This window comes from Cebus imitator, unplaced genomic scaffold (genome assembly GCF_001604975.1).
Source record: "Cebus imitator isolate Cc_AM_T3 unplaced genomic scaffold, Cebus_imitator-1.0 Scaffold203, whole genome shotgun sequence".
NCBI classification, from domain to species: domain Eukaryota; kingdom Metazoa; phylum Chordata; class Mammalia; order Primates; family Cebidae; genus Cebus; species Cebus imitator.
The window spans coordinates 579600-604643 of NW_016107518.1; the positions used below are offsets into that span (position 1 = coordinate 579600).

The window sequence follows — 25044 nt, forward strand, 5'->3', positions numbered from 1 at the left end:
TGAGCCACCGCGCCCGGCCTAAGGCATTTTTCTTAGAGATAGAAGCCCTGCACCATTTCTTTCTCCAAGCCTTCTTCCCTCCCCTGAATGTGGACTCACGGGAAAGGGAGGGACAAGAATGTGCCTCCCCGTCAGACATGTCAGCATCCACATCTGTTGCTTCCACTGCTGGTCCACTTCCCATCACTGGCTGTGTATGGGAATTGTGCCCTTGTTCTCCGTCCAGGCTCAAGAGCCAGCCTTGGCCTCCAGTGAGGCTGGCAGGCCCCTGATACCACCTATGCCATTCTGACTTGATTTTCCTATGCTGCCTGAGGCAAGAAAGTCCATGCCTAAACTCTGGTGATAATGCCTGCTCCTCGCTATTGCCCCACAGTCTAGCTGCCTTTCCTTTTATAAAGCTATTGCCTCAAGTCATGAGCCTAGCTCTCTCCTCCCCTGGCTGCCTGCAGCCAACCAAGAGAGTGGGCTGCCATCTGGCCTGGCCCTTTGTCCGCAGGTTGGCTGACTTGTGGGAAGGATGGTCTTCGGCACTGTTTCCTTCCCCGCCACCCCCAAGTCTGGAAAAAAATTATCTGGCATCTACCCCAGTTTCCATCTGCTGCTCTGTTGATTGGGAGACTGAGCCCATTCCCTGATCTGCCCTCCTGCCCACCACCTGGTGACCTGGGTCCTGTCTAGGTCCTTCTGGGGATAGTTTGGACCCAGACTTCAGCCACAGTCAAGGGTGCAGGCCCTTGAGAAACCACCTGAATTCCAATCCGTCCTGCCTCTAACCAGTTGTGTGATCCTGGCACTTCACATCCCTGGACTGTGCCTTGATTTCTTCATTTGTAAAGGAAGGTGACTAATAGTTTCTACCTCATAGGAGTGTAAGGATTGAGTTCAGATGAGGCTATGAGATGGCACAGCACGCAGTGTTAGCAATTGTTACTGCAGTCAGAAAACCCATCTTCGTTCTACCATTTACCAGTTGACCTTGGGCAGGTCCGTCCCTGCCCCTCCCTATACCTCAGTTTTCTTCTCTGAAATGGAGTTATGCTTCCTCCCTCAGTGAGAGGAAGAGTGGAGGACTGGCAGCGATGATGTAGGTGAATGTGGGTTACGTGTTGTGAGTTGCCAGGCACATGGGCAATGTTATCATTGATTTTGAATCCATTTGAATTCTTAGTTCCAAAAGGCAGAGACAGGTGATTTCTTAGTTTGCCCAAGCTTTGCATAGAGAGGACAGACACTGGGGGCCATACCTGTGTAGCACATGAAACTGAGTGTCCATCTTAGAGGCTGGCCTGGGTCAGGCTGCACTGCTGGCTTCAGGGGCACAGGCTTAGATGCAGGTCTGGTGAGGAGCTCTTAGACCGTCCACAGCCTCCCTCTCTGGGGTAGTGTGCCCCTGGGCATTATGAGGCTGTTGGCTCCTCCCAGTGGACCAGGAACCTTGCTCTGCACTGTCTCTGTACCTTGATTTTATCTTCCTGGCCTGCTGGGGTGCCTTGGAGTTCTCAGGAAAGAAGGAGGGGACAACTGGAAGCAAAATGTAGAATGAGAAAGCCAAACTTCTTGGTAGCAAAACTTTCCTGGTTCCAGGAGGTAAAAACAACAACAGAACAGTCCCGGGCCCACGGAGCAGGGCAGAGGGCAGCCAGGGGAGCCCACCCACTACCTTCACTAGTGTCTGCAGTAGGCAAATCATAGTTCGGTCTGTGAGTTCTGAAGGTTGGATATTCACCTCTGCTCCTTCCTCAGCCTGTCTCCTCTCAGTGCAGCCCTCCTTGGGCTACACATCCAGTAAACACTAGATAAGCACTTACTGAGCTGGGTGGATTTTCCATTCATGGCTCCCTGAGGCACAAGCGGAGGTGGTAGGTCTGGGCCCTCTCTGGTCTGAGAGAGGAGACCCTTTTACAAGGGGCAGGCAGGTGGTGCTGGGAGGAGGAGCTGTGGGCAGAGCTGGCTGGGCTGCTCAGGTAACTGCAGGGGGTCTGGGCCTGGATCTCCCCAGGGAGTCCCCACTGAATGGTCAGGTTGCCTGAGATAGCCAAGCACTTTACAGGCAGAGATCCCTTAAGCTGCTCTGACCCTCCCTCCCCCACAGTGAGTCGGGCATGGGGGATGCTCCCCTTTCTACTTGGGGAAGGGGCTTTCCTAATTATATCCCCCTCCACTCACATGGAAATGAGTTTGGATTTTCTGAGAGTACACCAGCTGGCTGGGGGGGAGGCAGCCCAGAAGGCTGCTGGCTGGGGAAGGGAGGAGAAAGGAGAGGGAGGGGAAGGAGCCAGGCCAAGATGAAAAATTTCCAGTGTTCTCCCTGGCACAGCAATAGCGGGTCCCTGAGTGCTCCCCACACATCATCGTTGTGCCTGCTGGTAGGCTCAGCAGGGAGCCGTGTCCACTCAGGCGAACCCGTTCTCCAAGGACCGTAGTCCTCAGGGAGCGAACCACTTAGCTGGACATAGCAAGGTTGTTGGGTGTTGGACTCCTCTGCGCCCTTGGAGAGGTCCTCCACGACTTCTAGGCCGATCTTTTTATGGGGTGCGTGCAGTGGAACGGAAGTCCAGAGAGGGGATAGGGCCTGCCGTTCCTGGCAGAAGACCGCAAGTCTGGCTTGTCCGCAGCCGGGTTCTCCCCGTGGAGTTGCCCGGGAGCGGGTGGCTGAGGCTCCCCGAGAAGCTCCGCTCCAGCTCAGGACAGCCAGGAAGGCGAGAAAAGGCTGCGAGGGGCGGGGGCGGGGCGGGGTGGGGTCAGCGCTGGCTCCGCCTCCTGGCGCTTGGGTCTGCCTGCGGCCGGGCGCTGGCTCAGTCTCGGCTGATTGCCGCTGTCGCTCCCGGGGCCGCGGGATGACGCCTCCTCCGCCCGGACGTGCCGCCCCCAGCGCACCGCGCGCCCGCGTCCCTGGCCCGCCGGCTCGGTCGGGGCTCCTGCTGCGGCTACTGCTGCTGCTCTGGGCAGCCGCCGCCTCCGCCCAAGGCCACCCGAGGAGCGGACCCCGCATCTTCGCCGTCTGGAAAGGTAGGCGGCGGCGCGCGGCGGGTTGGGCACGGGATCGGACGCTGCGCGGGGCGGGTATGGAGTGTGCTGCACCCGGAGGGAGTGCGTGCGCACGGCTCTGCGGGTCCCGGGCTGTCCCTGTGCTGTCCTCGCGTGGAGCGTGTGGGTTTGGGTGAGTGTGTGTGTGTGTGTGTGCGCTGGCACGCCAGAGCCGGCTGTAAAGCTGCGGCGAGCTAGCGGCGGGGGCCGGAGCCCAGGCTAAGTCGCTCCAAGTCTCTGGCAGCCGGGAGCCGCAACGCCCGGGCGCCAGGGGAGGGGGCGGGCCCCTCTCTCAGCCCTAAGCCACTCTGGGTCCTCTGGCGCGGGGGCCTTGGAGGTTCCCCACCCGGGACCCCAACCTCGGCCCCCTCCTCTTGAGCTGCGGGCTCTGCTGGCGCGCGGGGCGCAGGCTGGGCCGGTGAGGGGGGCGCGGACCCTTTGCCGCCGCCGTCGCCGCCGCTGCGCTTCGGCAGCGGGAACAAAGACCCCGCCGCCTGCCCCCGCCCCCGCCCCGGCCCGGAGCGCGGGCCAGACAAGGGGGTGGGCACCCTGCGGCGAGGCGGTGGGATGTGGTGCGGTGCTGGGGGGCTTGGGGTACCCGGGCGCTGCTTCTGCAATGCCGGGACCGGCTGCACCCCCCTTGCCCGCACGTGGCAGTTGTCACCAGAAATCGCCTCCAGCGTTGGGGGTCAGTGCCCATTGGGTGGGGCACAGCCGTTAGGACCCCCAGGCAGTGGATCTTGGTCGGGGGTGCAGCTTTTAGGCCAGGGTAGATATGAGAACCCGGGGGACCGGAGTCTCCCCCAGGGCACCTCAGTTTAGACCCTGTGCTATGGGACAGAAAGCCGGCTAGGCTGGGGTTTGAGGCTTTCTGCCGCTAGGAACTGATCTTTCCTCCCCTGCATTGCACACAAATGCCTCCCCGCCCCCAGGCCGACTCGGCTCTGTCCCCAAATTTGACGTCTCTGCGGCCCCCCTGTGGTGGTGGTGGGGGACTCGCTGTGGGGGCTGGGGGACTGGTCGGATCTGGCCCCACCGGGAGCCTTTTGATGCCTTTGGCAGTTTGCAGGGATTGCGGGAGTCTGAGCATTATCTGGGGCAGGTATTATTAGCAGAGGGGAAAAAAAAAACCACACACAAAACGAGTGGCCAGAATTGCCGCAGTCGCTGAGGGAATGTGACTTGCCCAAGGTCACTGAGCAGTGTGGGAGCTCAGGTGCAGGCAGGGGCTCTGATCTGCCACCGGACCAGTCTGGGTTCTGGGTTAGGGAGGGGAGAAGGATGTAAATGGTTCTGGGACGTTGAATGAGGTGCTCTGGGGACCAGCTCCGGCTACGCAGCCTGAGGTGCTCCTGGAGGGAGCTGAGCAGCACTGCTGGAGCTCTGGCCGGGGTGCATGGAGGAGGCCCGCACACCCCTCTGCCATCCCAGCTCCAGCCCAGGCTTCCTTTACCCTCCCAGCAGCTTTGCCTTACCTCACTCCCCTTGGCTGTCTTGGACATCATAGCGTGTGGGCACTCTGGAGGGGACAAATGGCCATGTCTGGGTGTTGTGGAATCTTTCCCTGCATCATGGCTCTGTGTGCCTGTCCCACAGTCTTCCCGTGACCCCCCACCCCACCCCACTCAATGCATACCCACTTTTTAGCACTTAACACACATATCGCATCCTGGGCACTTAGTTTCCACCCCGAGGCTAAAGCTGCTCGCAGTCCTCTTACCCACTTTTCGAAGCTCCCAGCCCAGCTCCATGCCCTGCCTCCCCTGCCTGCAGTTCACTGCTGTAGCCACACTGGCCGTGCCCTCTGCTTAGCAATGCACTATTGAGCCCCACTGGCCAGGGTCTGCCAACCGCTCACCAGTCTTGTCTAACGACAGCCTGTGGTCTCCTTCACCAGTGCCAGGTGCCCCACTGGCCAGACAGGCCCTGCCATTCACCTGCCCCCCACGCCCAGGGCCACCAGCTGGTGATGGTTGCCCGACTGACAGCTGCCTCCTGCCTCCTGTGGGGTGACACATGGCAATCGGACAGGAATGGGCTTGAGTAGGACAAACCCAGGAATAGGGTAAGAGGGGGGTCTTGCTGGAAGCCTAGAGCTCTGTCTACCAGTGGGTGGGTGGGGGTATGGTGGTGTCCAGGAATGACAAAATCAGGGATGGTGGTGGTTCTGGAGCCATTTCTCTATGAGGCATAGATTGGGATTTTAGTTTTGAGTCAGGACAGCTGTGGGGACTGGAATAGATATGGAAAGTTCTTTATTTTCTGCTGCTTGAATCTCCAAGTTCTAGGGAAAGATTAAGACCGGGAACTCTGAAAGGGGGCCAGCCTGCACTGATCAGAGAGGTTGCTGCCTCTGCAGCCTGATGAAAGTCTGGCACAGTGTAGCTCAGGCCAGGGAGATGGATGGGCCATCACGTACCTGCCGGGTGTCCTTGAGCTCTGCACCTGTCTTTGACCCTTAGAGCTTACCAGAGCAAGAAAGACCCTGGGGGTTGTCCCCCAAGGGCTGTCACTGCCACATGGGCCAGTCAAGGGTGTGCCTGTATGGTCCTCGTCTTCCTGCAAGCAGGGACTGGAAGGGAATAGATTGTAGGTGAGGGGTAGGACCTAGCAGAAGGTTGGCATGCCCGTGTCAGCTGTGCACCCCTCCCCCATTTTATCAGTTGTTGGAGGAGTTAGAGAAGGCTTGGAAAGTCCTGAACCCCAAGGTCAGGGGTGAGCCAGCCTGTCCATGGGGAAACAGAGCCACATCCTCAGTCTCGACCTGCCCGGCTGGTTCTGCCCTCCCTCTCTTTTGTCCAAATAAACAACGGGATGTTATTGTTGACTTGGTGGCTGCTGGGGAGCCATTCTGGGGCTGCTCTCCAGGGCAGGAGGTTGTTGTTACCTCCTCCACGGGATGAGGACACGTCTGGGGCTCCCCAAGCATCAGCATTTCCAGTGGAAATCCTTGCCCCCTTGGGGACTTAGATGTGTTTATCACCTTCAAGGTGAACTCCCTCTGCAGAGCGTCATGGAGGGGGGGCAATTCCTCAGAGGAGAGGGGGAGTTTCCTAAGCTGAGAGAGATGCTCAGTGAGGTCACCAGGAACTTCCTACCAAGCTCTGGGACCCCTCTGTCCTGGACAGTGCAGATTCTGAGAGCAGGTCTGCTGGAACGGATGCTGGCACAGGCCCAAGGATGGCCGTGGTAGAGGGAAGGAGCTGGGAGGTCGGAGCCTGGTTCAGGCTGTGACCTAATTGGCTCTGTGACTCTGGGCAAGTCTTTGCCTCTACTGAACCTCAGTTTCCCCCAGTGCCCAAAGAGGGTAGCAGAAGGGGGCTCATCCTCTTCTGAGATCTAATGTCTTAGGATTTCTGAACTAATGTCTCCCATCTCTGGGATGGGAGGGGCTGGGCAGAATCTGTGGTGACTGGTTTAAGTCTTAGATTTCGAGAAATCTGGAGGAGAAATTGAAACCTGGGAAGTCAGGGGAAACCCTCAAGTTTCGTGTTCTTTCTTGTCTTTTTCTTTCATGGGCCAAAGGCTGAGGATCAGTTGGAGGAAATGTCTTATTAGCTTGTGGCCTCAAGGGTGGACATACTCATTCAGCAAATATTTGCTGGGGGCCAAACTTGTACGGGTCTTGGGGCCAAGCTGGGGATCCAGTGATGAGGAACAAGATGATTCTGTGCCCGTGTAGACTTCTCAGTGTAGATGGAGACAGGCAGAGAAACCTTCAGGTACAGCAGAATGCATAACAGAGGGCAGCTGTGGGCACTGAGGAGATGCCTAACCCAATTTTCTGAATCAGGGAGGGCTTCCTGGAATAGGTAACATGCCAAAATGGCAGGAGGAATGAGTCAGCTGGGGGAGGGAAGGAACAGGAGGAAGCACCCCACTTAACAGGATTTTTAAACCCAAGAACTTAAAGCTAGGACCACAGAGAGGAGAGAAGCCATGTGAGGGGTCCCCAATAGGGAGGTGTTGAGTCTGACTGGACCTGGGGGCTCCTGCAAGAAACTTGTCCAGCTGGGCATTGGTGAGGGGACACCTGTCATCCTGTGGCTGTCCCAGCAGTGGGGAGGAAGGCCACATCCACCAGAGAAGGGCCATGGCAGGCAGGGAAGCCCTCTCGAGTGCTGGCAAGGCCATAGCCCTGTCACAGCTCCCTGGTGGGAGGCTGGGGCTAGGTCCAGGGAGATCAAGGCTTTCCCCATTGACTCCTGACCGCAGAGCAGTCTCCAGGTGAGAAGGTCTGTCCCTCAGCTCTGTCTCTTCCTGCTCTTCCTCTGCAGAGACAGAAGAAGTAGGGAGGTAGAGGCGGGCAGTGTGGGTATCGGTGGGTATCACTATCTGGGCTGACGGTGGGGCTCTGGGGGTAGCAGGGAAAGCTGGGCTCTGTATTTTGAGGAGGGCCAGGCAAGGTGAAATGTGAAGTTCGGTCTGGCAGCTCATGGCGGGCAGTAGTGGGAGTGGATAGGCCACTAGCTGACGGCCTGTCCGCCCCCAGCCCCACACGGCTCTGTCACAAGAGACTGCCTGCACTTCCCCTGCTTTGATTGGCAGCTCTGGGCTGAAAAGTTTCCATTTTTCTTCATTTCCTCTTTTGGCCCAGCCTGGCTGCTCCAGGAGCCTTTCTTCGGCCATGGTTGGGGGAAGAAGGGGCCCTTAACCTGCTCTGCCTTCAGAAGAGCCAGGATTCCTAGCCTTGCAGGGGGAGCCAGCTACCAGGTGTATGGCCAGCTGTCCGGTCCTTAGGGAGCCAGGCAGGCCAGAAAGAAAGCGGGGGGATGGAGGGCTGCCTTGCTGGACCACTTCCCTAGCCATCCAGGCCTCAAGGGACTGTCCCCTCCCTGGCCCTGGCCCTGGCCTTGGCGTCTCTCCAGGACTGTGCCCGGCCCCCCCGAGGACCTTTGTCCCTATGCTGTACCCCATCTGGAACACACGGCACATAACTGCTGCCTTCCGCAGGCCCTGCATAGTGGCCTGGCCCCACTGCCTCCTGGACTCCCATGGTTCTTCCCTCACCAATCCCTGGCTCCCGCGCTCCACTCTGCGCCCTGCTAACCCTCCCCCTCCTTTCTGCTCAGAAAGGAGGCTGCTAGTTCTTTCTCAGCTCATCTGAGGAACCTTCTTGGATGACCCCAACCCACACAGCCTGACAGCGCAGAGCTTAGGATGTCAGATAAGAAATGTCAGAGATGGCCGGGCCAGTGGCTCACGCCTGTAATCCCAGCACTTTGGGAGGCTGAGGCAGGCGGATCACCTGAGGTCAGGAGTTTGAGACCAGCCTGGCCAACAGGGCAAAACCCCGTCTCTACAAAAAAGTACAAAAATTAGCCGGGCATAGTGGTGAGTGCCTGTAATCCCAGCTACTCAGGAGGCTGAGGCAGGAGAATTGCTTGAACCCAGGAGGCAGAGGTTGCAGTGGGCCGAGATCGCACCACTGCACTCCAGCCTGGGCGACAGAGCAAGACAGGCTTAGGTGCAGGTCTGGGGAGGAGCTCTTAGACTGTCTACAGCCTCCCTCTCTGGGGCAATGTGCCAAGACTCTGTCTAAAAAAAAAAAAAAAAAAGTGTAAGAGATCAGCTGGGCCAGCCAAACATTCCACAGATGGGGAAACTGAGGCTCAGAGATGACGGGGACTGGCCCAAGGTTAACCGATGAGACAGGCAGAGCTGGGACCGGGGCTGAGTCTTCTGAGCTTCTGCTTCTGCCCGGCTCTCAGCCTGTTTCCAGCTGTCTGTCTGCCTTCATACTTTGTTCCGTGCTGGGGGCTCCTTGAGCGCATTTCCTCCTCGGCCAGCTCAGCTGGGCCCAGACTCTTCCTGCCCCAGTGCTCCTAGGAGCCACAGCCATGAGTGTTCTCTCTTGAGGACCTTGGATTGGGAGCAGCTCCATATACCTCTTCTGGTCTTGCCTCAGGTGGGCTGGGCCTCGGGTCCCGAGGACAGGTTGCTCTGTGTCTCGGCTAATCTGGTTTTAACTGTCATGACAGCCCGGGATTAGGCTGATCCTGCCAAGCCTTCTGGAACCCATACTTCCAATCAGAGGCTCGGGCTCTGTGCCAGCACCCCTGGGTGACCCCTCGCCATGGAGGGCAGCCAGCCTAGGTCTGTGTTCAGCTCCTCTGGGGAAGAGGCAGGAAGAGAAGCCCTGGGTTTGCCCTTTGGGAGCCCCCACATTCCTGGAAAGGTGGGTCTTCTGCCTGTGAAGTAGGGTGGACCCCTACTGGGGAGGTCAGGAATGACCTGCAGATGTAGCCTGGGACTGGGACAGGAGGTGAGAGCAGGAAAGGTCAGTGTGGGATGGTGCAATCAAAAGAGGCTTCCTGGGGGAGGAGGAGCCAGGCTAGAGCTAGGGGCAGGGGTATGAGGTAGGGGCAGAGTATAGCATAGAAAGCTATTCATATTGTTTGTACAGACTCACGCCTGTAATCCCAGCACTTTGGGAGGCCAAGGCAGGTGGATCATTTGAGGTCAAGAGTTCAAGATCAATCTGGCCAACATGGTGAAACCCTATCTCTACTAAAAACACAAAAAAATTAGCTGGGTATGGTGGCACACGCCTGTAGGCACAGCTACTTGGAATGCTGAGGCAGAGCTCTGGCCCAGCCTGTCGAGGAAGGAAGGTCACTGTGATGACTTCTGCACCCCATTGGTGGCCCAGGAACCTGTTCTGAGATGTCTGTCCCTCTGGCAGGGAGTTTGGCCTGCCCCAGTCCTGCCTCTCCCCACTGTCTGAGTTGCTCCCTGGCAATGGAAGTTGATGGAGCAAGAGGAGGCCTGGTCCTCACCTTCAGGACCCCAAAGGCCAGGTGAAACCCCATCAGACAGCGTGATCTGAGCGAAGGCGGTGGGGCCAGATGGTTTGTGGTACAAGGTCGAGGCGACAGGCAGTGAGGGCTGGAGCAGTCTGGAACACTTCCTGGATCCAAGGGATTTAGCTAGACCTTCAAGGACAGGTAAGATCCATGTGCACAGAGAGAAGGGAAAGGTCAACCCAGGGAAGGGAGAACAGGAGCGAGTGTGGAGATGGGAATGAGCCACTGCAGAGCTGTGCAGAGATGAGGTGGGCCATGACCGCCCTGCCCCGGGGTGTTGGGTCCTGCCTGGATGGGCATTTGGGAGCCATGGTGAGTCATTGAGCTGAGGAGTGGAGGTGAGTGTTTTGGCCAGAGCTGGCTGAGTGGAGACCTGGCGGGTGAGCACACTGCCCTTCAGTGTGGTCAGCTTCAGACCACACAGTACTTTTTCTTTTTTTTTTTTTAGAGACAGGATCTCACTCTGTCTCCCAGGCTGGAGTGCAGTGGTGCGATCATAGCTCTCTGCGGCCTCGAACTCCTGAACACAAGTGATCCTTCTGTCTCGGCCTCCTGAAGGAGGATAACAGGCATGAGCCACGGTGCCTGACCCCACAGAGTACCTTATGTTCTGAGCAGAGATCTTGAGAGACTTGTCTTCTTAATCAGTCACTCAGGGCCAGGGCCCCACGCCACACCCCAAGAAGACTCCTGCCCCAGTGTTGTAACTTAGGGTCTTTAAGATGGAGAGCACCCCTTCAATGATTAAGAGACAGGTAGAAATGAAGATTCTGTTACTAACAGGTCCTGAGAGGTACCTGGCACACCTGAGGCCAGACACAGATGGAGGTCAGGGAGCACGTGTGTGGTGCAGGGATCCATGGGCCACCATCTTTATGGGGTCCAAGGAGTTATTCAAACAAGTTTTCCACAGGGAGTTTGTTTGGGTTTTTTTTGTCGTTGTTGTTTTTTGGAGACAAAGTCTTGCTCTGTCACTCAGGCTGGAGTGCAGTAGTGCAGCCTCGGCTCACTGCAACTTCCGCCTCTCAGGTTCAAGCAATTCTCCTGCCCCAGCCTCCTAAGTAGCTGGGACTACAGGCATCTGCCACCACGCCTGGCTAATTTTTTTTTTGCAATTTTAACAGAGACGGGGTTTTACCGTGTTGGATAGGCTGGTCTCGAATGCCTGACCTCAAATGATCTGCCTGTCTTGGCCTCCCAAAGTGCTGGGATTACAGGTGTGAGCCACTGTACTTGGCCTCCACAGGGAGTTTTAAGTGGTGGGTTTACCCAGGAGGTCGTGTTGAGACAGTCACTAGCCTGTCTGCGCAGCCCATGCGGGCTGTGGGGTCAGCGGGACCAGTCAAGTGGGTTGTAGGTAGCTGGCCCATAGGGAGGCAGTCACCAGGACACCACTGTCTACGGTAGATATTTGGATCGAGCACATGGAGGAACTGGGAGGAGGCAGGAGCTGGAAACAGTATCAAGGTTGACCGCTTCTGGTATAAAAAGGCCCAGTGTCTATTCAAAACGGATGCCAGGGCAACATCAAAGTATAGGAATTCATTCACCTGGGCCCGCACAGCCAGGCGCACTGGCACACACTGTCTTCAGGGTGTTATGGGTGGAGGTCAGGCCTTCATTGGCCAAGTAGCCTCTGACTGGGCTTCACCCTCTGTGGGCCTTGGTCTCCTCATCTGTCAGGGAAGGGCTGGTCTGGAAGCTCCAAGGGCCCATCTCTGGAATACAGTGTTGTAAGCACAGAGTCTGGAGTCAGCCTGCCTGAGTATGAACCTCTGCTCCACCCCTTACTTAGCTGTGTGGTGCTGGGTAAGTTACTCAGCTTCTCTGTGTCTCACAGTCCTCATCTATAAAATGGGGATAATAAAAGAACCTACTTCATGAGAGTTCAGTGATGGTTAAGTGAGTTAATATGGCTGAAAATCACTTTGAACAGTGCTTGGCATATAGTGAATTGTGACGGAAGGGTTGAGTGGTGAGGCACCGTCGTCCTCATAACCCTCCTCTTCCTCTGGCATCTCTGGTTTCTGATGGAATGCAGCTCTGGCAGCCCAGCCCCTGCCGACTCTCCCTAATGGGCCTCGCTGGCTGGCTGCCCTCGCTAGGTCTCCCCTGCTGGTTCAGGCTAAGGCTAAGACTGGGGAACCTTCTGTTTCTCCCGTCTTCCACCTGCTTCCCTCCCTCCACTTGGGGTGGTGTAGCCATGCTCTGCCCTTTCCCCCCACCCCTGCCCTGGCTCTGGGCCCAAGGGCAGGCCCTGAATGGCAACCCATTGTCTGCTTTGCAGGACCCACCAGCTGACTTTGGTCCCACTCTGGGGCTTTTGAAACCTGCTGGGCTGGAGAACAGGCGGAAGGTAGACAGGACATGGTGTTTGTCCCGGGCTTCCGGCCTTCCCTGGGCTTGGGCTCAGGGCCTCCTACCCACTCCAGCTGGGCTTCAGGGCCAGCCTTCCTTCCCTGAGTCCCGGAATCCTGCTCAGCACAACCCGTCACCAAGGGGCTTGCTTTCCACACTGTCCTTTCTCCCCAGGACTTTGCCCCAGCCGGTCTCCCCAATAGCCAAAGCTTCTGGTCTTTTGAGCACAGTGGTGCTGTGGGGAGAGCATCCAGACCTTGGTGGCTTGGAAGGGCATCAGTTTTCCTGTTTGTAAAACGGCAACACACAGCCTTGCCCTGCCTTCTCTGCAGGGTGGCTGGAGGTTTGGTGGGTTGGTCAGTGGAGGCAGATGAGAATGTCAGTTTCTTCTGCTGCCTCCACTTCCAGAAAGCTGTCTGACTTCTCCAGCACTCAGAGAGTCACACTTTCCCAAAAAGACCCATGGACTTAACCCTGATTGTTTTTTCTTTTCTTCTTTTTTTTTTTTTTTTTTTGAGACGGAGTCTGCTCTGTCGCCCAGACTGGGGTGCATTGGCGTGATCTCGGCTCACTGCAGCCTCCACCTCTTGGGTTCAAGCGATTCTCCTGCCTCAGCCTCCCAAGTAGCTGGGATTACAGGCATGTGCCACCATGCCTGACTAATTTTTGTATTTTGGGTTTCACCATATTGGCCAGGCTGGTCTCGAACTCCTGACCTTGTGATCTGCCTGCCTTGACCTTCCAAAATGCTGGGATTACAGGTGTGAGCCACCTCGCCCAGCCCTACCCTGATTATTTTGTGATTTGTTCCAAGAATCCTGGTGGGTCTTAAAACCAAGCCCCAAGCAAGTACCAGCACCCCACCCCGACTCCCACCCAGCCAATCCAGAGGAGGAAAATGAACCCAGGAAGGCCCCGCCCCAGTCGCCATCACAGCCAGCTCCCTACTCACCCTCCTCCTCCTTTCTGCCAACCAAAGAGATAATGAGGCTTCTTGGAGCCAGGGCTGAGCCACACGTGAGATAAACACCCCTCCCACCCACAGCTGACCTTGGTGGGTGGGAGGATACTCCCCTTTGGCCCAGCACACAACTCACTGTTCTCATGGCTGATAAAGAAGGTACTTCTCACTCCTCAGTGAACTGAGTGCTGTCTCAAGGCCCCACCACCTGCCCCAGCACACAGGCCCTGCCCCTGCCAGGCAGCTAGCTAATCTATAACCTAACCCTGCCTTAGTGTCGCCAGGACCCACCTGCAACCATGACCTATCCTTAGCACCAAGACAGTGCCACCCTGGAAACCAGGCTTCTGAAACTCTCTTCCTGGCCATATCAGGAGAGATAGAAACGTTTGTTCCTGTGCTCCCACCCCTAGTGGAAGGGTTTCCTCTACCACTCTGACACGCACAGCACCTACACTTCCACCATTAGTCACTCCTTTGGATTTAAGGCTTTGATCACTAAAGGCCCCTGGGAGATCAGGGCCTCACCTGGAAGGCGGGTGGGCGGGTGATTCCCTTTAGTATCAGGTTAGTGACTCGGCATCTAGTGAGCAGCAGAGGGAAGGGTAGAGAGCAGGGATGATTCAGGGAAGTAGGGAGAGGCTGAATATACAGCTGTTTGCAAATCAGAGGCTCTCCAGGAAGCCCAGGATGTGATCCTGGAGAGAAGCAGCTGGGTAATGGGTACCAGAAACTTGGAGCTTCCCTTGTTCCAAGGACACAGATGTCCTTGGCCAATGGTACAGCCTCTCTGGCCTCCATGCCCTTCAGTTCAGTGACTGTTCAGATCCCCTCCCTTCCACTTTGACATGTGGATGTGGGATTCCAAAAGGGGGAGAGGCTGCAGGCTAATTCCTGGGCACCATGTGGGCCTTCCCGCTATTCTCTTTGCCAAGTAGGTAGTTGGATGAGGGGATGAGGTAGACCTGGCAGTGCCCACCATGGGAGGAGGCTCCAGCCAGATGTGCTGGCTCTCCAACCTGAGGTCAGCCTGCTTTCTGCTCATTGGCCCAGGGCCTCCCTGACTGCCTGACTTAGGCATTCTCTGCGGGGGATGCCCACATTCCTGCCATTTTCAAAGCCTGATTCTCTGCCCATTCATTCTCAAAGGGCTCCTAGAGGTTAGTATTCAAGGCCTACTGGGTCAGTGGGTCAGGTTGCAAGGCTGGCTTTGCCAGACCAGAGCATGGGACCCAGCCCCTTCACGGTCAACAACCACTCCCCCTCTGCCCTCCCCGAAGCTGCCCTCCTCTCTCACAAACATGAGTATGGGGACAGCGGGCCAACAGTGACACAGTGAATGACAAGAAGAAGCATGCTCCACCAGGCAGGCCTGCTTTAAGAAACGTGCCCCGGAGGCCCAGGCTTGCTGCTGGGAGTGTGATGGGGGTAGGGGCCCCAAGGAGTCAGGCCCCTTTCTTTCCAGTGGGATCAGAGCCCCGTGAGCACCCAGGCCTGTGTCTGGCAGAGGTAATCTCCTACAACCCAGCTGTCCTTGCAGCCCCCCTGTCTGGCTGGAGCTGGGCCTTGCTGGCCCTGCCACCATGAGGAATGGAACTCAGGGGAACCTTGGAATCCAGCTGAGTATGGGGCAGCCTGAATGTGCCTTCCTGGTCCAGCGGGAGTGAGGATTGACTCGGAATCACATGGGGCGGGGGGTGGGCTGTCTCGTGCCTGGCCTGCCTCTGGGCTATGCCCTCCCCATGTGTCCCTAGCCCCCTCCCCTGCCTGAACCCCTGGTTATTCTGGGAGCTTTTAGCTACCACTTAGTCAGCCACTAATGCGTCAGGCAGGGGAGTGAAGGGGGAGACACGGTGCCAGACGGTGCTCCTTTTAGACAAGCAGGATGGAAAGCAGGGGGAGCCAGGAGGTGGGGGACGCCGGAGGCCGGGGAGGCATTTTCCACTCCTGGCCCTGCTCGTGGAGAACAGGCAGCAGGGGAGAGTGATGGGCAGTGGGTCAGTGTGTCCTTGGACCCGCTGCATCTTCCTTCCCCTATGACATGTGGGCCTCAGCTCACCTTCCCCATTCTTCTCCCATTAGGAGTCTGCCAGGCTGCAGTGCGTGGCCTCTGTCCCCCATGCATCCAGCTTCCCACCTCTGCTCAGGCTGTTTCCCCTGCCTGGCGTTCTCTCCCCGCCTGTCCTGGGCCCATCCAGCTTCTGTCTACCTCCCTTCTCCCTTTGGGTCCATAAAGCAGTGAAAAGAAAATGTTCAGGGATATGACACGTGCTCCCTTGGCCTGACCTTTTTAGGGGTAGCCCCTGGCCTCGCTCAGCCCCTGCCTGTCCCTGCCCCGGCCCAGCTCTCTCCCTGCTGATCTGGTGGGGCCACAGAGCCTGGCCCCTGATGGCTTGGTGCTGCCTTCACTTCCAGGCAGCCCTCCTGCCCCTGAACCCCCAGCCCCCGCTCCTGCCAACCTGAACAAAGCCTCCTTTCATGTATTCATCGAGCTGCTGCTGCTCGACACTTCCTGGGCACAATCAGGCCTTTTGAGGGCCTCGGGCAGTGTGGGAGCCCTGGCTGGGGCTGGGGCAGAGAATGGGCCAAGGCCTTGTCCTGGGGCCGAGCTGGTGTCATTCCCCCTAGCCCCTAAGCATCACCGAGCACAGAACTGGGAGAGGCAGTAACCTGGGGGTCACGGGAGGCTGGGCTCCTGTTCGTTTTTCTGCAAAATGGGACGAATAGTCCCTGCCTCCCTCCACCCTGGCCATTGCGGCTAGGATTTGAGGGGAACTGGGCTCAGGCTTGCAGATCTGGACGAGATTGTCCTGGCCCTAGTGCCGCAGCTCCTACCCAGCAGCCAGCAGCCCTCACCTTCCCTTCGTGTCTTCAGCAGATACTTTGTGGGCTGCCCTGGGGCTCATGCTAAGACAGTTTTGCCAGAGAGCTGTGGAAGCGTTCTGCAGCGTGGCTGCCTGACCCCTCCGATGTCTTCCCAGAGTAGGGCCAGGCCTCCCCCTCAGACCTTGCTCTCCAGGACCCAGCCATGCCTCTGCCATCAGGCTTTCCTCTTCTCTTCAGCAGGCCCGCAATCCCTAGACAAGGGCCCTCCAGGGTCCCGTCTAGTGCCTTTTTCCCCTTGAATAGTTGTACCTTGGCCTTGCTGGCCGCCTCGGAGACCTGGGCCTGTGGCCCTGGTGCAGGTGTCGGGCTAAGGTGACTGATGAAGGTGGCTAGCACAGTCTGACGGATGGGGCTTTTCTGCCTTGACCCCCAGGGGCTAGGGATCTCAGGTCCTAGCCCAGCATCTCCAGAGGCAGACATGCGCACCTTTTCCTGGCCGCCAGGCTGGCTACTGGGGGATGGGAGGGGAGCAGGTGGGGAACTGGGGCTGTAGACTGTCTGGATCCCGGGCTGGGCCATGGGGGATGATAGCTGTGGCTTGGGCTTCGGGTAAAAGGGGAGCCCTGGAAGCTGAGTCAGGAAGACCGTGTCTGTGGGCTGCTGACCCCAGCACTCGAATTTTATCCCAGGAAGGGAGGGGGAGCAGGGCGGCACTCAAGACCTGATAGTGATCCCTCCCTCCCCGCTCCCGCTGAGCTACCAGTACCTCCCAGCCCCTGCTCTGCACATCTGGGGCCTACAGGCAGGGAGCCTTGGGGGCCAGGAAGGGCTGACATCCCCAGAGCTGTTCAGTCTATTTTTGATGTGCACGAGGGGAGCACGCCGCCTAAGGACAGTGAGCTCAGCACTTCTCTCTGGCCAGTCTTGCTCCTGGGATACTCTAACCTGGGACAAGCCAATCTGTCCTGCCTGCTGGTGTGCTGCTGTGACCTTGGCATGTCTCCCAGGGAACCTCAGCATTCTCCTCTGAGCCAGTGAGCCAGGCCATAGCAGAGGTGAAGAAGGATCACTTCTGGGGGTGACCTGGCCATGAAGGGATGTATCTTTTTTTTTTCTTGAGAAGGAGTCTTGCTCTGTCACTAAGGCTGCAGTTCAATGGTGCAATCTCGGCTCACTGCAACCTTCACCTCCTGGGTTCAAGCGATTCTCCTGTCTCAGCCTCCTGAGTAGCTGGGATTATAGGTGCGCACCCACTCCACATCCAACTTTTTGTCTTTTTAGTAGAGATGGGGTTTCACCATGTTGGCCAGGCTGATCTTGGACTCCTGACCTCATGATCCTCCCACCTCGGCCTCCCAAAGTGCTGGGATTGCAGGTGTGAGCCACCCGCCCAGCGGAAGGAATGTATCTTAAGGAATGAAGGTGTGGGCTCACAGTGTGTGGTCCAGCTGTTCCTTGCCCCCATTCCATGCAGAATCGGTAGGGATGGCTCCAGTGGGAGTGAGAGGGCTTGGGAGCGGAGTTGAGGAAATGGTGGTTCTTTTAGGTCAGAGTTGGAGCTCGGGTGTCACTGCCAAGCTGGCTGCCCCAGAGTTTCCTGCAGCTGAAAAAACAGTGGTCAGACTCAGTTCCTGGGTGAGGCCCCAGGCTGGTCAGAGGTGGGAAGATGCTGGCTGTGGCTGATTGCCAGGGGCACAGCCGCAGGCCGTCCCGTCCCTATAATTTACTCCTGCAACCAGGACAGCCTTCGCAGTGTCACCGGAGATGAGACACCTCCCCAGAGGCAGTGGCTGAAGTTAGTTCCTTTTTTGGGCAAAATCGTCCCACTCAGCCCTTCTGCTGAAAAGCCCAGGCTGGGCTCCATGAAGGTCCTCCTGTCCCAGAGTTGCTGGGGAGTGAGAGCTGATCTTCAGCCGCAGGAGAATTAGCATCTCCATGGGTGAACTCGGGACAGAGTGGGCTATGCCAGAGTCCAGCTCGGTAGGCAGGAGCATAGGCTCAAGGTCTGCTACTGACCTGCTTCCGTGTGTCCTCCCTTGACCTCTGTGTTTCCATCTGTGAAATGGGAGGGAGTAGATAATGAGATTCCTTTTTTTCTCAGGTCTAGTACTCACTAAGTGGCTGGAGATGGGCCAGGAGGGGTTGGAGAGGGATTCCCAGATTAGGAGAAGGGATTCTGAGCATTGATTGCTGGGAACCTGGACTCCAAGGGGGAATGCTTGGAGGCCCTGCTGCCTGGTGAAAGGCCTGGGGGAGGGGGGTCGCTTGCCCAGTCATAGGGCAGCAGAAAGCCTCCCAGAGCATAGCCAAGGAGCTCAGTGCCTCAAGAGTGTTGTGTGCCAGAAGAGGGGATCCGTTACCCCCAGAGGCCCCTAAACCATGCCCCACTCTGAGGTCACACCTACTGTGAAGGAAAGAGAGGCTGCCGCACTAGGGGAGGGGCCGTGCTGTGGGTGAGGACAGCGGGTTGCTGGAGCCCACCAGAGGATCTCTTACTTCTCCTGTCTTTGACTCTCTGAGTCTGGGTGCCACCCATCCCAGAGCTTGTCTGAGGCCCTGCCAGGACCCTGAGCACCAGGCACTGGTTGTCAAGCAGGTTCCAGCATGCCATGTGGAGGGGATCCAGAATCTTCTCGCTGGGGGCCTGGCTTCAATGTTTCTACTCATTGCCTCCTCCTCAGGCCATGCAGGGCAGGACCATGTGGACTTCGGCCAGACCGAGCTGCACACGGTGCTTTTCCACGAGCCAGGCAGCTCCTCCGTGTGGGTGGGAGGACGCAGCAAGGTCTACCTCTTTGACTTCCCTGAGGGCAGGAACGCGTCTGTGCGCACGGTGAGCCTCTCTTCTCCCAACTTATCTCCCGCCGGCCCTGGTGAGGGGCCTCAGGGAATGCGGGGGAGCTGGCATCTCTTCCTAAACTGCCCCGACCTCCATGTCCTATAAATGGCCCCTGGGGGAGGCTCCCTAAAGGTAGTCCAGATTGGAGTGGAGAGCCGGGGCAGTGTGGAGAAACAGGAGCTAATGGGCCTGGCTAGCTGGGCAGCACTGCTGCAGAAAGCCCAGGCTGGCTGCTGGGCCCTAGAGCCCATGGCTGGTTTTCTGAACCCTCTGGGTTTTGGCTCTGAATATGAGACCCAGCAGCCTGTGTGACCTCGGGTAGGTCGCTCACCCTCTCAGAGCCCCAGTTGCTCATCTGTCAGATGAGACTAATGGTCACTTCCTCCGGAGCTGATCCTGAGGCTTCATGGAAAGCATTCTGGGGGCATCTCACCCCGGCAGAGTGAACTAATTCTTCTTCCCTTCCCCCAGATGAACATCAGTGCCACAAAGGGGTCCTGTCTGGATAAGCGGGTGAGTGGGGGAGGGTGAATGGGGGGTGGGGCCTAAGCCCCTTGGTAAAGGGAGAGGAGACCCTGAGAGTCTAAGGAAGGAAGCATGGCCCTGCCCCTTCTGATGGGGAGATGTAGTCCTCTGTGCTTAGGGGGATGGCGTCAGCTGCACCCACGCTGGACTGTCCTGGGAGGCTGTCACCTATGCTCAGTCCTTCTGACACCTTCTTCCCCAGTCCTGGGGGTCCTTGTGCTAGGCCTGCCAGGGCCTCCCAGCAACCAACTCCTCTCCTCTCTTCTCTCTTCCCCGGGCAGGACTGCGAGAACTATATCACTCTCCTGGAGAGGCGGGGTGAGGGGCTGCTGGCCTGTGGCACCAACGCCCGGCACCCCAGCTGCTGGAACCTGGTGAGAAGGCTGCTCCCCATGTGCCTAATCAGCTTGCCTTCTACTGGGTGGGCTTCTGCCCCTCAGGGTGGGAAGGAGATGGCGAGATTCCAAGGCTGGCCTCACTCTGGGAGGATGGGGCCCCTGACCCGGAAACTGGCCATCATGGGGGTAGTGGCTGTGGGATTATGTGACCCTCTGGATCTCCCACAGGTGAATGGCACAGTGGTGCCACTTGGCGAGATGAGAGGCTATGCCCCCTTCAGTCCAGAAGAGAACTCCCTGGTTCTGTTTGAAGGTAAGCAGTGCTGAAGCAGGCGCCCCAGCAGTGAGCTTCTGAACTGGGCTGGGAGAGGCGTGGTCGGCTCCTTGTCCAGTGTCGGGAGGAGGGACTTCCAGGAGCTGCCTGCCCTTACTCATGCCCCCTCCCACCATCCCCAGGGGACGAGGTGTATTCCACCATCCGGAAGCAGGAATACAATGGGAAGATCCCTCGGTTCCGCCGCATCCAGGGCGAGACTGAGCTGTACACCAGCGATACAGTCATGCAGAGTGAGTCACGCTCTGGCTGGGCTGAGGGTGGATGAGGGGGTGTGAGCACCTAGGGTGGCAGATGGGATCCTGATGTTTCTGGGAGGGCTCCCTGAGGGCCGCTGGGGCCATGTGGGAAAGCAGGACCTTGGTACAGGCCTGAGGAGTTAGGGCTGACTGGGAGCAGAGGAACAGATGAGGCATGGCAGTGGGATAGGCCCCAGCCCTCTTTGGAGAACACAAACAGAGGGAGCTCCAGACCCAGAGCAGGGTCCCCAGGAGCCAAAATTTATCCTCTGCTGAGTTCCCATGGAGGGAACTCAGACATACAGCCCCACACTCCCTCCTTATTAGGGCTCTGCCAGTTGGGCAGAAGTGACATAGGGGCCCCCAGGGACCTTCCCCTAGTCCCCACACATGAAGTCATTGCTCCTGGGCCAATGACATCATTGTAGGGTGAGGGCCAAACAGGTGTGGGGTGGAGGTGCAGGGTTTAGGGCCCTTGGGGTGCCGGACCTGATGTCCTATGTCCCGTTCCAGGTCCGCTTTGCCACGGTTTGTGCAGACCTGAAGGTGGGAGGAGAGTGTACATGTGCGGGGTTGGGGTGGGCTCCCAGGCTGGCTTCCCAGCCTTTGCCTCTGTCCCTGGCAGACCCACAGTTCATCAAAGCCACCATCGTGCACCAAGACCAGGCCTACGATGACAAGATCTACTACTTCTTCCGAGAGGACAATCCTGACAAGAATCCTGAGGCTCCTCTGAACGTGTCCCGTGTGGCTCAGCTGTGCAAGGTGAGCAGGGGCGTGCGGGCTGCTGGCTGCGTGTCTGCGTGTGTGAATAGGCCTGAGTGAGGGCGAGTTCTGTGTGCCTGTGTGCACGCAGGAGTTGTGTGGATGTATGAGTGGGTCTGTGTCTGGGATTGTGGGAGTAGCTGTGTGTGCATGGAGCGTCACGTGTCTATGCGTGGGTAAAATGGCTGAGCTCCTGTGCACGTATGATGGCGTGCGAGCATGTGTGAATGTGATGGTGTGTGTGTGTGTTTTGCCTGCGTGAATGTGCTGTGCCACATGCGCTCCTTCCCTCCTTCCTCCTCTCCATCTGTGTGAGTCAGTAAATGTATGTCTGAGTCTGTCTGCTCTGCGGGGACCTGGCACTCTCAACTGCCCTGACCCTGGCCACTGTTAGCCCTGGGCTCCGGGTCAGCCAGGCCTGCTGGCTGGAGTCTGGAGACCTGGCCTGAGTCCTCGGGCACCCCCAACAGGACCCGGCCTCTCACAGCCTGCCTTCCTCCTCTGGGCACAGGTGCTGGCATTGCTGGCAGTGATTCCCTGGGGTGCATGGGGAAGCCTGGGCAGGTGCTGAGGGGCCTCTTCTACCCTCTGCCCTTCCAGGGGGACCAGGGTGGGGAGAGCTCACTGTCAGTCTCCAAGTGGAACACTTTTCTGAAAGCCATGCTGGTATGCAGCGACGCTGCCACCAACAAGAACTTCAACAGGCTGCAGGACGTCTTCCTGCTCCCCGACCCCAGCGGCCAGTGGAGGGACACCAGGGTCTACGGCGTTTTCTCCAACCCCTGGTGAGTGGCCCTTGTCCTGGGGCTGGGGCTGGCACTGGTTCCGTGTCCAGTAGGGACAGGAGGCCCTGGGCCCTGCTGAGGGCCTGCCTGGTGTGGCACGAGCAGGGACTGCAGGCTCAAGGGGGGGGGCTGTTGCTGGGTGTGGGGTGGGGGGACAGCCAGCGCGATGTGTGTACCGTTGTGTGAGTGAGTCTGCACTCATGGGTGTGTGTGCATGGCCTATATGCACACTCATGACTGCACTTGTGCCTGTGTGTCCCAATACCTGTGTGGGCCCCGAGTGGACGCTGCGCCCAGAAGGAAGCTGCTGAAGCGTCTCTTGGGGAGCTGGGCGCTATCACACCTGCTCAGGCACTGCCTGCGCCTGATAATTCACACTTCTTAATCACTCTCATTGATTGAAAACAAGGCAGTCAAAAGTGTTGGGTGTTCATGGGGAGAGTTGGGGACAGAGCAGAAGAAGCCAAGACCCTGCTCTGTGGCTCCTGGGTGGGTAGAGCCCCCCAGGTTGGAAGGGGCTGGGGGTCTGGTCTTCTGGGGCATCAGCATCCCATAGCCTGTGCCCAGGGAGGGTTAGAGAGCTGCTCAGCCCATGCTGGGATTTAGCCCAGCCTGGGGTTGGGTAGAGCAGATGGCTTCTAGACTCAGTGATTCTGTGACAGGACCCGAGACTGTGGCTTTAGATTGCAGCAGAAAGGAATTAGGGTGAACTCCCTCTCTCCTTCCTCCTCTCCATCCTTCCCTCCTTTCAGTGGTGTTTGGTGGCTCAGTACCAGGCACAGGGCTGGCCTGGGTGGGTGGAGGTGGTGGGTGGGTGGCTTCTGGGCCCCCCATTGAGCTGGTCTCCGTGTCACTGCAGGAACTACTCAGCCGTGTGCGTGTATTCCCTCGGTGACATTGACAAGGTCTTCCGCACCTCCTCACTCAAGGGCTACTACTCAAGCCTCCCCAACCCTCGGCCTGGCAAGGTGAGCGTGACACCAGCCGGGGCCCAGGCCCAGCCCTGCTCCTCCCTCCCCTCCCACCACCCCACTGACCTGGGCCTGCTCTCCTTGCCCAGTGCCTCTCATACCAGAAGCCGATACCCACAGAGACCTTCCAGGTGGCTGACCGTCACCCAGAGGTGTCGCAGAGGGTGGAGCCCATGGGGCCTCTGAAGACGCCATTGTTCCACTCTAAATACCACTACCAGAAAGTGGTCGTCCATCGCATGCAGGCCAGCCACGGGGACACCTTTCACGTGCTTTACCTAACTACAGGTGAGAGGCTGCCCTGGGACCCTCAGTTTGCTTTGTAAAAATGGGCATGGGAGGGGTAAGGAATAATGTTGTTAACATCTGGTTGGATCTTTACACGTGGAAGGAAGAATTGAGTGACTGGAGTTGACAAGGGTTAATGTGTGTAGGTGTGGAAGGGTCAGGCAGGGAGAGCTTCCTGGAGGAGGTGGGGGCAAGAGGGAAAGGGGAATGGGAGAAAAACAAGCATTGGGATTTGGAGGCAGAAATCCAGAGAGTCTGTGCAAAGCCAGGTGCACCGTTGGTCCAGATGTCTGACTCAGGGAAGAAGATAATAGGAAGAGATGTGGTGAATGAGGAGGAGGGGCCTGAACCACAGGGATCCTGGCCTCCACCAGGCAGAAGGAGGGAGTCAGGCCCTCCTCCTGTCTTTGAGATTGTGCAGGTGAGAGGAAACATTTGAGGAGTTGGTGGGACACAAATTAGGCGCGAGGAAGGAGTTCCAGGTGGCAGAGGCTTTTTCGTCTCACAGAGGACAGGGGCAGCTTCTCCTCTTCCCTGGAGTAGGCCCCCCTGGGGGGAGCTGGGTGGAACTCCTGGGAGATGCTCCTGCATTCTGGAAAGCCACCGGACACGGAGGAGCCAGCCCTGAGTTGGATTTGTGGCAGCTTCCCATCCCAGCTGCCTTCCTTGAAACTGGAAAGGGCCTCTAGCACCTCTGGCCATACAACTCAGGCGCAGGCGCCCACCCCCAGTTGTCACATTCCCCATGTGATTTCCTGTTGCTGCTTCACCTTGGGACTATCTCCGCTTGGGTGACCTTGTAGGAAATCGGAACCCCAGCGCGATTGCTTGGCTCCTGGAAGCCTTGGGGTGAGGAATTTCCCACAGGGCAGGGCCTGGGTCCTGAGTCCCTGCCCCTTTACCCGCCTTTCATCCCAGCTGCACCCTTGGGCCCCTGTCCTTGCTTGGCTCCAGCAGTGGCTGGCACAGCTGTTGTGGTCAGCCAGGGGATGGCAGGGCCAGGGAGCAGGGGAGGTCACACAGTGTGGGACTGGGAGCGGGAGCCAGGACAAGGAAGGCTGGACTTGGTCCATGGATTCCCTTCCTGGAGACTGGAGAGGAGAGCACACTTGAGTGATTAGGGCAGGTGTCTTGGTTCTCTCTCTGAGGGCTGTGCAGCCCGCACCATTTTGGAGCCTGCAGCATTCGTATTGGGGCTAGATTTAAAAATAGAGCTTTCTGAGTCCTCTGCAGAGAATGGGAGGCTCTCACAATGGGGAGAAGTAGTGGGTCTGTTCCTGATAATTTTGCTAAGGGGATGCTGTTACTGGGGCTGGTTTGGAAGGAGGTGCAGGGCAGTATGTCTGTGAAGGCAGTGGCTGGGGTGGGGGCTTAGCAGGCCCAAGGAGCATCTGGCCACATCTCAGAGTCCACAGATGAGGATCACAGATGTGCAGAGGAAACGTGCTAGGCAGGCGATTATCTGACTGCTTTTTTGGGGCAGTGATGCCCTGGGAAATTGGGAGGGAGGGAAAGAGGGAGGGAGGGAAAGAGGGAGGTAGGCTAGTCTAGAAACTGGGACAGCAGGTGAGGTAGGATTGGGAGGACCAGGGGTCAGGATGCCCATTGGTCCCTACGTGTGAATGGAGAGAGCATTGGTCTAGGAGGCAGGCAGCTCGGGTATAAGACCTTGAGAACCCTTGATTTAGAATCCAAGGCCAGGCGCCGTGGCTCACACCTATAATCCCAGCATTTTGGGAGGCCGAGGCAGGCAGATCACCTGAGGTTGGGAGTTCGAGACCAGCCTGACTAACATGGAGAAACCCTATCTCTACTTAAAATGCAAAATTAGCCGGGCATGGTGGCACATGCCTGTAATCCCAGCTACTTGGGAGGCTGAGGAAGGAGAATCGCTTGAACCCAGGAGGCAGACATTGCAGTGAGCCAAGATCACACCACTGTACTCCAGCCTGGGCAACAAGAGTGAAACTCTGTCTCAA

The 25044-nt window shown here is 57.8% G+C and overlaps 1 protein-coding gene across 2 annotated transcripts in view; it reads left to right on the forward strand.

Annotated features, from left to right (window-relative positions):
- The first annotated feature begins 2299 nt into the window (after positions 1–2299).
- Positions 2300–25044, forward strand: part of SEMA7A (semaphorin 7A (John Milton Hagen blood group)) — a 25311-nt gene continuing 2566 nt past the window's right edge. The window contains exons 1-10 of one of the 2 annotated variants that reach the window (XM_017548001.1): positions 2300–3012; positions 18663–18814; positions 19292–19333; positions 19627–19719; positions 19912–19996; positions 20140–20250; positions 20882–21021; positions 21622–21806; positions 22666–22774; positions 22867–23065. In XM_017548001.1, the coding sequence (XP_017403490.1) occupies positions 2841–3012; positions 18663–18814; positions 19292–19333; positions 19627–19719; positions 19912–19996; positions 20140–20250; positions 20882–21021; positions 21622–21806; positions 22666–22774; positions 22867–23065 (1288 nt within the window). In that variant the 5' untranslated portion in view covers positions 2300–2840. Of the gene's footprint in view, positions 3013–3054; positions 3164–18662; positions 18815–19291; positions 19334–19626; positions 19720–19911; positions 19997–20139; positions 20251–20881; positions 21022–21621; positions 21807–22665; positions 22775–22866; positions 23066–25044 lie in introns of those variants that run through there. The other variant, XM_017548003.1, reaches the window with a different exon arrangement.